General features: G+C 45.3%; 1 protein-coding gene across 2 annotated transcripts in view; it reads left to right on the top strand.

The window, feature by feature from the left end:
- The window catches only part of EPB41L4B (erythrocyte membrane protein band 4.1 like 4B), an 839761-nt gene that overhangs the window by 270120 nt on the left and 554813 nt on the right, over positions 1-14828 (top strand). For both annotated transcript variants that reach the window (XM_082258285.1, XM_082258286.1), the window contains exon 6: positions 12300-12352. In XM_082258285.1, the coding sequence (XP_082114411.1) occupies positions 12300-12352 (53 nt within the window). The remainder of the gene's footprint in view (positions 1-12299; positions 12353-14828) is intronic.

Genomic DNA, 14828 nt, shown 5'->3' with positions numbered 1-14828 from the left:
TTGTAGAAGCCATCCTCTCTTTAACTTCAGCTTTTTCACAGATGGCATCAAGTTACCATCCAAAATTTGCTGAAATTTTATTGAATCCATTTTTCCTTCTACTCAGGAGATGTTCCCTGTGCCACTGGCTGCAATATAACCCCAAAGCATGATTGATCCACCCCCATGCTTAACAGTTGGACAGAGGTTCTTTTCATTAAATTCTGTGCCCCTTCTTCTCCAAACGTATCTTTGCTCATTCCGGCCAAAAAGTTCAATTTTAACCTCATTGGTCCACAGAACTTGTTTCCAAATTGCATCAGGCTTGTCTGTATGTTCATTTGCATTCTTCTGATGACTCTTCCATGAAGACCATATTTGTACAAATATCTCTCTTTATAGTGGATAGTGTACCACAACTCCAGTGTCTGCCAGATCTTTCTGGAGGGATCGTGCAGTCAAACGTGGGTTTTGAATTGTTTTTCACACAATCCTGCGAGCTGTTATGTCTGATATTTTTCTTGGTCTTCCAGATCTTGCTTTAACTTCCACTGTTCCTGATGACTGCCATTTCTTAATTACATTCCGAACAGAGGATATTGACATCTGAAAACGCTTTGCTATCTTCTTATAGCCTTCTCTAGCTTTTCAGTTTTCTAGACAACTGCTTAGAAGATCCCATGGCGCTGATTGTTGGGGCAAGGTCAGATGAGTCTGGGAATTTAAAACCTTTGAGATTGACATCACTTGGTCTTCCCAGAAGATGATTGAGAACAATCCATGACACTGGCAGGTCTCAGCCTTGCAAAGGGGCAGTGCGTGCTATAAATTCTGCAGGGTGTCCAAACTTTTGCAGACGCCATTTTTTTGTTTTCTGTAATTCTTTATGCACATTAATTCAAATTTTTACCTGGGGTGCCCAAACTTTCGATCCCCACTGTATGTCTAAAAATAAGAATATGGGTTTTTGTAAATGTACTTATAAAAATATGAACTATAATGGGGGATAAGCTGGAATAAACACTACCTTAGGCAGTGTCAGAGCTTCACGAGCAATCCAGTGTAGAGAGGAGAGGCAAAAGTCGATCCAGGGGATGCCTAACCCAGGGCTGAGGCATGGATCACATCCAGCACAACGGGGCAACAGATAGGAGAGGACCCCAGACAGGGTAGAAGACAGATTGAGAAATTCCAAATTAGTGAAGTTTAAGATGGATTGGAAAAAGAAAAAAGATAGACTTGGAGTGAGAGAAGGAGAAGAAAAAAAAGGGGGGGGAAGGGACACCCCTTAAGGGGGGGGGGTCCTGGAATGGGGGTGAGGATAAGTGCATGAAAGGGTGACCAAAGCAAAACGTGCACTAATCAAATCTGTGACATAGTGATAGATAAATGTGCATGATAAGTGGAAGCAATAAGGCTAAGTAATGAAATATTCCTGGAGAAACCAGAAGATGAAAAGTCCCAATGAAGGTAGACCTTGATCCAATGCAAGCCGTATGTCCCAAAGTGCAGGAGTGATCACACGCCAGCGCCATGCTGACGCCAGTATAAATAGGCGGCCAATGTAACTCCCACATCCGGTCAGTCAGACCGGGTATAGGTAGGGACAGAGACCGCCCCTGACGTAGGACGAAGGGGGAAGGGTTGCCATGGTAACATGACGCCATAAAGCGTCACGTACCATGCATACCCAGCATGGCGCCGATGGAAGGCGTGACACTCCGCCCCCCCCCCCTCCCGGATACTGCCGCAGAGACAGGCTATAACTGTCACAGATTTGATTAGTGCACGTTTCGCTTTGGTCACCCTTTCATACACTTATCCTCACCCTCATTCAAGGAACCCCCCCCCCCCTTAGGGGGTGTCCCCCCCCCCTTTTTTTCTTCTCCTTCTTCTCTCACTCCTAGCCTATCTTTTTTCTTTTTCCGATCCATCTTAGACTTCACTAATATCTCCTTCATGCACACTTCATTGGTTATCTCCTACGGATACATTCTTCTTGGTGGTCTCTCTGTAGGCACTGCCCCTTGGCCTATACATCTGATTATATACACTTTTTTATTTATATGTATTTCAAAATTGTTTTTCTCAGTATATTTATTCAATGATAATATACACTTTCAGACTGCTTTTGGTTCCCATATGCTTTCACCATCACCTCCTGGAGTTACACCCTTGGAATTTCTCAATCTGTCTTCTACCCTGTCTGGGGTCCTCTCCTATCTGTTGCCCCGTTGTGCTGGATTTGATCCATGCCTCAGCCCCGGGTTAGGCATCCCCTGGATCGACTTTAGCCTCTCCTCTCTACACTGGATTGCTCGTGAAGCTATGACACTGCTTAAAGCGGAGTTCCGGGCACAGAAACATTTTTTCAATGAACATACCCCCGGGACAGTCAGGGCTAGTACATTTCACAATGGCTAGCCTCTGATCTGTCCCGGTTTGCACTTACCTGCAAGAAGAAATACTCACTTATAAAAATTTCTTCCACAGCGTTGCCATCTCTGTTGTGGGCAGCTGAAGCCTGCGCGATCCTCTTCTGCGTCCTCTTCCGCGTCTTCTTCTCCCAGAATGCGCTTTCACCGGCCCCTCTCGGCCCCTCGCCGGTGCCGTCGCATTGATTCCTGGGAGCGATGACATTCAGCTCCCAGGAATCATTGCAAACCGGAAGTGACTGCGCGGGCCGCGGCCACAGAGTGAGGAAGTGAAAAAAGGTGAGTATTTCTTTCTACTATTACAAGGTAAGTAAAAAAAAATAAATAATAATCCTAACTATCCAATTCCTTTTCAGGTGAAGCAAAGCAAGCGGATGGGCACAAAATCGATTAGGTCTCCGCTTTAAGGTAGTGTTTATTCCAGCTTATCCCCCATTATAGTTCATATTTTTATAAGTACATTTACAAAAAAACATATTCTTATTTTTAGACATATAACCTACATTCAAGCTCCTGATGAATGGACGGAGGTCCATGAAACGCGTCAAGCCTATAACTACTCAGATGTTTCATAAAATTGTTATATATGTAAAAGATTGTGAGCACACTACAATTGATGTCATATTGTATTCATTATATTCTTGAGTGATCCATTTTTGGTCCTAGAAATATTGTATTTATTTTGGATTCATTATGTATGGTTTTATCTACTGTGTGTGTCATCTCTGGCTGTTGCTTATGTAACATTGTTTTTTTTTTTTTTTTAACATGACGTATTTATTGAATAAACTCTCATGTCCAGTTGACCTCAACCAAAGTCCCATACCCTTCTTTCTGTTGTTCCATATATAAAAAGGGATGGAGGCAACTAGACATTATTTGGCAAACCATATACATTGTTTTCTCATATCCCGGGTAACTATAGGCCTGTCAGCCTAACATCAGTAGTCTGCAAGATTTTGGAGGGGATGTTAAGGGACCAAATACAAGACTTTAGTAATGAAAATGGTATTATTAGTAGTAATCAGCATGGATTCATGAAAAATGGTTCTTGCCAAACCAATCTATTAACCTTCTATGATGAAGTGAGCTGCCACCTAGATAAAGGTAAGCCTGTGGATGTGGTGTATCTGGACTTTGCAAAGGCCTTTGACACCGTTCCCCACAAACGCTTACTGTTCAAACTAAGGAAGGTAGGTATGGACCATAAGGTGAGTATCTGGATAGAGAACTGGCTCCAGGGGATGTTGCAAAGGGTGGTGATTAATGGGGAGTACTTGGATTGGGCGGGTGTGAAAAGTAGGGTCCCCCAGGGTTCTGTCCTGGGGCCAATCCTGTTTAATTTATTCATAAATGATCTAGAGGAGGGGATATCTAGTACAATCTCAGTATTTGCGGATGATACTAAACTAAGCATGCCAATATCTTCTATGCAGGATGTGGAAACCTTACAAACGGACCTGAACAAAATAAGGGGGTGGGCAACTACATGGCAGATGAGGTTTAATGTTGAAAAATGTAAAGTAATGCACTTTGGTGCCAGAAACCAGAAAGCAAGCTACTCACTAGGGGGGGAACCTCTGGGTGAATCTAAGATGGAAAAGGACATGCGGGTACTGGTGGACAACAGGCTTGGAAGTGGCATGCAATGCCAAGCCGCTGCAAGCAAAGCCAACAGAATACTGGGATGTATAAAAAAGGGGATTCACTCCAGAAATAGAGATTATTCTCCCACTCTACAGAGACTCTGGTCCGGCCACATCTGGAGTATGCTGTCCAGTTCTGGGCACCGGTCCTCAGGAAGGATGTGCTGGAACTGGCAAGAGTCCAGAGAAGGGCAACAAAAATAATTAGGGGAATGGAGGACATCAGCTATGAGGAAAGACTACAAGCACTGAACTTATTCTCTCTGGAGAATAGATGATTGAGGGGGGATATGATATCAATGTACAAATACTGTACTGGCAACGCTAGCATAAGGAACAAGCTATTCAGAGAAAGGGAATACAATAAGACACGTGGCCACTCACTAAAACTAGAGGAAAGGCGGTTTAACCTTAAAGTACATAGGGGGTTCTTTACTGTCAGAGCAGTAAGGATGTGGAATTCTCTTCCGCAAACAGTCATATCAGCAGGGAGCATCGATAGTTTTAAAAAACTATTAGATGGGCACCTTAAAGACCACAACATACAGGGGTATACAATGTATGGTTAACAGCAAACACACACACACACACATCATAGGTTGAACTGGATGGGCTGATGTCTTTTTTCAACCTCACTAACTATGTAAGGTGTTCTGCCTGGAGTGGTGCCCGCATGGTCTCCAAAGGTATGGTGAGTAACTTGTTCCCTTTTTTTTCTCCTCTGGGAAAATTTGGGTGGAAGCGGGCCCATTCTGAGGTGGTCGGTACCTCTTTTGACCTGCCGACCCCTCTGGAACCCCATTTACAAAAAAAAAAAAAAATGGCAGTAATGGGGTGAGGACTGTGTATGGGGAGCTTTGGCTGGTAGGGGCTGAGAACGCAATGTGGCGGATCCCACAATAAATTGCACAATTTTTTTGGCCAGGTGGAAGGTCCCTAGTAAAGCTCTCCTTGCTGACTAACACATTTGTAATAGGCCCTGGGGTCTAGTGTGCCGCACTCCCACCGCGTGGCGCTGCCATTTCATCATAGCCCTTCTTTGCTGCATTTGGCGCCCATGTTTCTAGAGGAATCCATAGAAGCCTATTGGCGGCCATTTTCCTGTAGACAGAGGAGCAGCGGGGGGCCTTTAGTGGTGACATGGCTGTTCCAATTTCCTCACAGTTCGGCATGGAACAGGCTGACTAATGCTGTTGACTCACTCTGTGACAGTGTGGTGAGTCTTCGGGGGTGTATGGGACCCCCTCCTTCCTGCTGTACCATTAGCTGGGACATGTAGTGCCATACTTAAATGGTGGGCCACATTGTTTTTTTTTTTTTTTGATCTTGTGATACCAGGCATTTTCAATAGAACCTTCAGAGCATCTGTCACCACCGGGTCCACTCTGAGGCCACGGGACCCTCCGAATCTACAGCTGACCTGGCGGCCATGACGGCGGTCCTGCAGCCGCTGGTATCAAAAGTGGATCTAGCCCTGCTGAAAAGACAGGGAAAGAAGCGCCCACAGCCCTCACCTGCCCCCTCTGGGTCCCCAGATTATGAGGATGAAGTGGCTGCCGTGGACGCCAGCAACCCCAAGGGGTCTGCTTACATGCAACTGGAGGATACTACTAGTGCTGCATTGGCCACGCCAATACAGTTTGGTTCCCGCAAACCGTCAAAAAGGTACTTAAGGTTTTTCCCTTTCCCACCTATTTTGATGGGATTGTCACCAGTCAATAGAGTTCCCCGAAATGCATGGTTGGGAAACCTAAGCGTTTTGCTCGGAGGTGCCCCTTTGAGGAGTCCCTTATTAAGAAACTGACGGTTCCACCGGTGGTATATTTGCAAGTTTCCTGGCTGAATAAGACCACCTTGCTACTGGTAGAGGACGCTTCATCTTTTAAAGATCCTGCGGACAGGAAGGCTGAGGTTCTTCTCCACCATCTTTTCACTGTGATAGGTTCCATTTTGAGGCCCGTGTTCGCCATTACCTTGGTCTCTCAGAATCAGCTAGAATCCTGCGCCAGGATTTGGAAAGGGGGTCAACATCCTCCTGAGCTGGGTTGCAATATATCTGTAATGCCTCCCTGGATGCGGCCCCATTGGCCTGCAGGACATCTGACTGCGGTTACCCTCTGTCGCCTGCTTCGGCTAAAGTGTTGATCTGCAGACCAAGCTTCCAAGAAGGTGCTGACTGATATCCCATTTGTTGGGGGTTGTCTGTTCAGAGCTTCAATGGAAGAGATCATTAAAGGTTTCACTGGTGGTAAGTGTACACTGCTTCCGCGGAGCACAAGGGGTAGAGAGCTTCTGCGCAAACGTGGTCTGGTATTCTTAGCCCACAAGCGGCCCTTTCATCCGACCCAGGACACGGGTTCAAAACCCTCCCGAGCATTCTCGGGGGGGTTCAAGAGACCCTGGGTTGGTAAGTCAAAAGCAGGGCCCTCTGGCTCCGCAGACAAGTCCTCTTCGGCCTGAAGGAATGCCCTCACCCATTCAAGGGGTGGGGGGGACATCTTTGCTTCTTTCCAGATAGTTGGACTCCCTCATCCAAGACAAATGGGTTCACAAATTGATCCGATCCAGTTACAAGATCGAGTTTCGGCCCTTGCCTCTGGCAAGGTTCTTCCCTTCCAATTTACACCTGTCCCTGGATCAGTTGCAGGGACTAATGGGAGTAGTGCAAGATCTGCTCTTGCAGGGGGTCATCGTGCCAGTTCCAGAAATGGAATGCTTTCAGGGGTTTTCAAACCTTTTCACTGTTCCCAGAAAAGAGGGCAAGGTTCGTCCAATTTTGGACCTTAAGGCCTTGAACTGCTTTGTGAAAGTTTAAAAATTCAAAATGGAGTCCATTCGCACAGTAGTAGCTTCCCTTCAGCAGGGGGATTTTTTTTGTCCTCCATCGACATCAAGGACATCTATCTCCATATTCCAATATATGGTGGACATTAACGCTTCCTTCGCTTTGCAGTGGGAAAAGGGCATTATCAATTTGTGGCATTACCCTCTGGTCTCTCATCAGCTCCTCGGGTATTCACTAAGGTGTTGGCCCCGGTACTTGTCTTACTCGAACAGAGAGGAATTGTGGTACTGGGTATATGGACGACCTTCTTCTGCGAGCAGGATTGCGTTCCGTCTTACAGAATGATCTGAAAATCACTGTGCGAACTTTACAAGAGTTCGGCTGGATGCTGAATTTTCAGAAACCAACTCTGACTCCTTCCAACAGGTTGGATTATCTGGGATTTATTCTGGATTCGGTCTCAGTTCAAGTGTTTCTACTGTAGGAGAAACTGCAAAAGCTGCAGCATGCAATTTAGCTGCTGTTGTCCAACCGCTAGTCATCTCTCAGGACTTGCATGCAAGTGCTGGGGTCGATGGTTTCCACTTTTGGGGCGGTTGTTTCAGGGTTCGTACGGTCCTGGAAATCCTTGAAAAGTTTTGGAAATTTTAGATGACACTTTCCAGGCCTGGAAAGGTCATGGAAAATTAGGAAGCACACTAGGTTTTGGAAAAGTCATGGAATTCAATTACTGTGGAGGAGCGGGGGGAGCGGCGGGGACCGGGGTGCTTAATTATTTTATGATAATTATATTGGCACATACTGTATTTACATTTCGCTGTATTAGCGTCCTTCCGGGTCCGCGGTATTCGTGTGCTGTCATTGGCCAGCAGCAGCCGAAGAGATGACCCAATCAGGCAGCGGGGAGGGCCGGCCGCGGTTTGCCTGGAGACACTGTGACTGGCTAGCAGCAGCAGTAACAGCCGGGAGATTATCAACCCATGAGGCAGCAGAAGCGTCACTGGAGGGCGGGCCGGCCGCATGAACATGATGATGACGCGGAAGGGGGTGGTAACCGTTTCGGTCCACCTCCTGTATCATTCTTGCAGCCTCTGACCAACTCCTGTATCATTCTTGCAGCCTCTGACCACCTCCTGTATCATGTCCGCAGCCTCTGACCACCTCCTGTATCATGTCCGCAGCCTCTGACCTTCTCTTGTATCATGTCCGCAGCCTCTGACCACCTCCTGTATCATGTCTGCAGCCTCTGACCACTTCCTGCATCATGTCCGCAGCCTCTGACCACCTCCTGTATCATGTCCGCAGCCTCTGACCACCTCCTGTATCATGTCCGCAGCCTCTGACCACCTCCTGTATCATGTCCGCAGCCTCTGACCACCTCCTGTATCATGTCCGCAGCCTCTGACCACCTCCTGTATCATGTCCGCAGCCTCTGACCTTGTCCTGTATCATGTCCGCAGCCTCTGACCTTCTCCTGTATCATGTCCGCAGCCTCTGACCTTGTCCTGTATCATGTCCGCAGCCTCTGACCTTCTCCTGTATCATGTCCGCTAAATGTACAGTGTGTGTCGTAAAACGTTTGACATTTCGAACATGGGAGAGGCAGCGCTGTCTAGCCACGCTAAAGGGGCAAAGCACCAGTCTGCAGCTGCGTGCTTGACAGCTTCCAATCCGATCGCTGGCTTTTTCACCCGTGCGCCTGAAGTGACACCGGCTCCCAGCTGCGGCAGCGGTGCTTCCATCTCATCCACTGTAAAACAAGTGTATCCAGAAATGAAACCCTAACTGCAGAGGTACTGTACACTAAAAAGATTGTCGTTTATTTTAGTAAAAATATGCTGGGTGTGACATGGATTTTTCTTCTTATTTAACATGTAGACATTTCATGAAACATTAGGTCATGAATATTTATGTGAAGTCATGGAAAAGTCATGGAATTTTATTGGTGAAAATGTGTATGAACCCTGTTTGCTAAGTTTCACACAAGACCTCTGCAAAGGGAGATCCTGGCAAAATGGGACCGAAATCTTTGTTCCCTGGACAATCTGATCAGGTTGACCCAGGATACGAGGGGCGCTTTTTTGTGGTGTCTCCACTTTTCAGCGCTTCGTCTGGAAAAATCCCTCTTTCCCCTATACTGGATGGTGATCTCCACGGATGCCAGTTTGTCCGGGTGGGCAGGTACCCTGGGCAGACTTTGGCCCAGGGGGTTTGGACTCGCGAGGAGTCCACTCTGCCGATCAACATCCTGGAAAAATGGGCGATTAGACTTTCTGTCCCACTGGACGAATCGTCTACAAGGGTGTCCAGTAAGGATTCAGTCGGACAACCCCACGACCGTGGCATATGTCAATCATCAAGGGGGCACAAGGAGTGCCCTTGCAGCCAGAGAAATTGCCTTCCATTCCTTGGATGTGGTTTGTGCCATCAGGGTGTACCTGGCAACAACTGAAACAATTCTTAAATCGGATTCCCTATTTGTACTTACGGATGGTTTGTCTGCTGCGACTATTTCCAAGTAGATCAGGCAGACGATGGTGCAGGCCTATTCCACTAAGGGTCAGGTCCCTCCTTTCCCTGTCAAGACGCATTCTACAAGGGCGCGAAGTGCCTCCTGGGCCTTCCGTCATCAGGCGTCGGTGGTCCAGGTGTGCAAGGCGGCCACCTGGTCGTCTGTGCATATACGTTCATCAAGTTTTACAAGGTGGACATCCTGGCATCTGCGGATGCTGCTTTCGGGCGCAAAGTTTTGCAGGCCTCTGTTGTGGAAGTTTTTTTGTTTTGTTTCCGGTTGGTGAGCCCCAGTTGTTTCTGGTTGGGCTCTTTATTGCCTAGTTAGCAATTTTTTTCTGTTAGCCATTTTTTTGTTAACCGTTTGCTGTGTGCCCACCCCTCATGATGACACTGCTTTGGGACTCCCCAACGGTCAATTAAGATATGAAGCTGTGCCCGTCAATGAACGCAATAGAAAACTGGATTTTTGTCTTTTTCTCTGATGTTCACTGAGGGACACAGCACCCACCCCTCCATGGAGTTGGGTTATGTAATCTTTTGACAACGCTTGTTACAAAACTGACATCCTAGAGTAGGAAGTGGGAGAATACTTCCTGGGAGTGCCCATGGTAGTCAAAGTCTTGTTAACTTTTGTTAACCCTTTTCCGCCTAGTGTCCTACTCATAGGAAGAGCAGCATAACCCAATGGTCAATAAATATATGAAGCTGTGTCCGTCAATGAACATCAGAGAAAAGGATTTTACGGTAAGACAAAAATCTTTTTGCTTCTCTTCTCTTCTTTTCCTTTCCCATTTGCTTGTCCTGTATATATTTATTTTTTTTTTTTATGCTTCCAAGTAGCCCAACACCAACTCTCCACAAATTTTTATCCCCTAGCCCTAAAATCTTGAGACTGGACATCCTCAGGATCGTTCTTTATAAATAACATTAATCCCTTCACGCCTAAGGGTAAAACAAATCTTATTGCAATGCCTAAGCACATTTTTGCAATTTTGACGTGTTAGTAAAACTGTACATATCATCACAACTACTTGCACAAATTGGACTTTCATTTGGTAGTAGATAGTTATAGATCACTCCTGATTTTTTATTTTTTTTGTTAAGGAAAACTGGCCCAAAATAGTAAAAAAAAATTTGAGCTGCAAATACTGCATGTGTGTGTCAGTTGTTGTTTGTACGTGTAGTACAAACCAGAATACTGCACATTTCGCTTTTTTTTTTTCCCTACCTAAAACACTCTGACACTAATTGATACGGATGCTAATTTAAAGGAAAATTAAAATGTGTGTGTATACGTGTGTGTGTGTGTGTGTGTGTGTGTGTGTGTGTGTGTGTGTGTGTGTGTGTGTGTGTGTGTGTATATATAATTTTTTTTTTTATATATATTTACAGTATTTCACAAAAGTGACAACACCCTCACAAATCTTTCCATGTGACAAAACTGAAGAAATCACACTTTGCTACAATGTAAGGTGGTGAGTGTACAGCTTGTTTAACAGTGTAAATTTGCTGTCCCCTCAAAATAACTCAACACACAGCCATTTATGTCTAAACAGCTGGCAGCAAAAGTGAGTACACCCCTAAGTAAAAATGTCCAAATTGGGCCAATTAGCCATTTTCCCTCCCTGGTGTCATGTGACTCGTTAGTGTTACAAGGTCTTGGGTGTGAATGGTGGAGCAGGTGCGTTAAATTTTGTGTTATCGCTCTCACTCTTACTGGTCACTGGAAGTTCAACATGGCACCTCATGGCAAAGAACTCTCTGAGGATCTGAAAAAAAGAATGATTGCTCTACATAAATATGGCGTAGGCTATAAGATTACCAAGACCCTGAAACTGAGCTGCAGCATGGTGGCTAAGACCATACAGCAGTTTAACAGGACAGTCTCCACTGAGAACAGGCCTCTCAATGGTCGACCAAAGAAGTTGAGTGCACATGCTCAGCGTCCTATCCAGAGGTTGTCTTTGTCTAATAGACGTATGAGTGCTGCCAGCATTGCTGCAGAGGTTGAAGGGGTGGGGGGGTCAGCCTGTCAGTGCCATACCCATCGGGGGAGGCTTGTGATTGGCCCCAAATTTATTCTGCAGCAGGACAACAAACTTAAACATACAGCCAATGTCATTAAGAACGATCTTCAGCATAAAGGACAAGGATCTTGGCGTCATCATCGATTCTGTCTGGCATTACATGAAGGAACAGACGGATTTGAGGAGGGGTACATCCACATAAGATCTTTGGTTAGTTCTCCAAGATGTTTGGAACAACCTACCTGCCGAGTTCCTTTAAAAACAATGTGCAAGTGCACCTAGAAGAATTTCTGCTGGTTTGAAAGCAAATGGTAGTCACACCGAATATTGATTTGACTTGGATTTCTCTTCTGTTTATTTACTTTCCGTTTTGTTGATAAAAAATAAACTATTAAGCGCCGGTTCACATAGGAGCGACGCTACTTTCAGGGGCGACCTCCGAGATCGTGGTGCGAGCAGCGCGCCGCGACCTCGGAGCGGCCGCCACGGACTTCATAACATTGAAGTCTATGGCGGTCGCCTCCTGGTCGCCCCAAAGAAGCTCCGGACCCTTTTTCTAGGTCGGAGCGACTTGTGTCGCTCCTATTAGAACGGGTCCGCAGCTTTCCTATGGGAGGCGACCTGTGAGGCGACCAGGTCGCCTCACAGGTCGCCCTAGTGTGAACCGGGGCTTACACGATTTCTGAACTAAACCATTAAAACAAACTTAACACTATTTCTGAAAGCATTCTTCATTCACAGCATTTTTTCACACCTGCCGAAAACATTTGCACAGTACTGTATATACAAATATATGCACAAATGAACACCTTAGACAATGTATGCTTTTTAGAATGTGGTTTATAAAATATTTTTCTATTCCAGATAGTCTTGATACTCAATATAATGGGGGCTTTTTTCTTTTAATGTGTAGATTGAAATGTCCATATGAAACTGCAGTGGAGTTGGCAGCTTGGTGCTTGCAAGGTGAGTAGATTGTCATTGACTGCTAAATTTGTGTTGTCCTTACCCCCAGCAAGGAAACACTATTGTGGCTTAAGTAGATGAAAAACTAAATGAAAGCTCATCTTCATGGAGATGAACACCATTTAAATTGGGTATATTTTATTAAAAATATGTATTTCTCAAAGCAATCATGCTTTGATTTTGGGTTTTGGCTTCTAGGAGGTTAAACACTATGCAGTGGCATAGCTCAGGCCTTGTCTTTACCCCTGCAGATACTGAGCTAGCTCAGTTTAGCTTAGGGCGCTTTTACACTACCCTTGATATGCTTTGGCCAGAGCATGGGTGCTTTGCAGTGTACCCACTGTTTTCATGCAGGCTAGGTGTGCTTTCCCAAAACCACAGGTCCTAATAAGTCAAGAAAACCTACAAGAAAACACATTGTATTACACCTACGCTGAAGCCAAAGCACAGCAGATCAGTGCTCCTTAGTGTCAGATATTTACTGCTTGACCATCCCACTACTTGTTTCATACCTGATCCAGATATTCATCGCCATGACCATTAGTTATCTTGTCACACCAGACCTCCAAATTTAGATATGTACTGATAATTCACCCCACTGGTGTTGAGTAGACTGTATAAACTGTAAAAAAACTGTATCTGCTGCTTAGGACAGGGGTGAAAGAATGGTTTCCACAACTGTTCTTTATTCCTGTCCGGGGCAGTTTTTACTTTCACTGTAGGCATTTGTGATGTAATTTCTAGAGTACGGGATTAATGTTTGCTGCACCTTTCCAGCGCTACAATTGTCTTTGCAGGGGCAGTGGGCTTTTTGCATTTGGCCTTCTGAAATGTATGCAGCAATCCCCAGCAATAACCTATGTCTTCCAGGGGCCAAACACTATGGAACTACACTACTGGGTTATCCTGGTGATAGGAACACCTCCACAAGAAAAAGAACACCTGCATCTTTTTTTTCAGGCTTATTCTCCGGGCTGGTGGTTTCTAGCACTTCCTGGACAGTCCTGTGGAGGCTGCAATCATGTCAGGCGCTGGGAGCGGTGGGTGTGGCAGACGTTCAGAGCAGGCATGCTCCTTCATCAGGCCGTGGGGATGGCCATGTTAATGGTGGTATTTTATGTGCAGGAGTTGGGTGGAAGACTAGATACGTCAGCATAACAGTACCATGCAATTCAAAGCCCTGCTGCCCACTAAAAGGAGACACCCAATATAGTACATTTCAGTTGTGCTCATACAATTACATATCCTGGCAGAATTTATGATTTCTTTGCCATTTTTCAGAGAATATGAATGATAACACAAAAACTTTTCTTTCACCCATGGTTAGTGTTTTGCTAAAGCCATTTATTATCAGTCAACTGTTTTTACTTTTTAAATCATAATTACAACAGAAACTACCCCAATGACCCTGATCAAAAGTTTACATACCCCAGTTCTCAAAACCGTGTATTGCCCTCTTTAACATCAATGACAGCTTGAAGTCTTTTGTGGTATTTGTGGATGAGGCTCTTTATCTTCTTACATGGTAAAGCTGCCCATTCTTCCTGGAAAAAAAGCCTCCAGTTCCTATAAATTCTTGGGCTGTCTTGCATGAACTGCACGTTTGAGATCTCCCCAGAGTGGCTCAATGATATTGAGGTCAGGAGACTGAGATGGCCACTCCAGAACCTTCACTTTATTCTGCTGTAGCCAATGACGGGTCGACTTGGCCTTGTGTTTAGGATCATTGTCATGTTGGAATGGTCATGTACGTCTTATGCGCAGCTTCCAGGCTGATGAATGCAAATTTTCCTCCAGTATTTTGTGATAACATACTGCATTTATCTTGCCATCAATTCTGACCTAATTTCCTATGCCTCTGTAGCTCACACATCCCCAAAACATCAGCGATCCACCTCCGTGTTTCACAGTAGGAATTGTGAACCTTTCATCATAGCTTTGTTGACTCCTCTCCAAATGTAGCGTTTATGGTTGTGGCCAAAAAGCTCAATTTTGGTCTCATCACTCCAAATGACTTTGTGCCAGTTTTGAGGCTTGTCTCTGTGCTGTTTGGCGTGTATTGTAAGCTGGATACTTTGTGGCATTCTCCTCTATGGCGCAGTAATCTGCCGCCATCTGATCCTGTCTGCCAAAAACAGACGGATGGTGGTTCTATTTTCTATCCATCCCGTGGATCGGATCAGATGGCATCAGATGGAAAGAGACAGACAGTCTGTTTCCATTCAATTGCGCTATAGAGGAGAGTGGGGTTCTATTCGTATTTATGTGTAAATTTAGTATCCGTTTTATTAAATAAAGCTTGGTTGTTTAAAAAAAAAAACTGGCTTCTAACTTTTTTAGCTGGCTTCTAGCTTTCAGGAAAATTTGTCAAGCCCTGCCTTATGCTGTGTGGTTAGAAAAGAAAAAAGGAATTGAAATGGGGAATAGCAAAGATGCAAAAATGCAGGAAAAAAACATGGTATGGGAAGAACAGAGA

Source organism: Pelophylax lessonae, assembly GCF_965119305.1.
Source record: "Pelophylax lessonae genome assembly, chromosome: 5".
NCBI lineage: Eukaryota > Metazoa > Chordata > Amphibia > Anura > Ranidae > Pelophylax > Pelophylax lessonae.
This window is presented reverse-complemented; position numbering and strand designations above follow the sequence as displayed.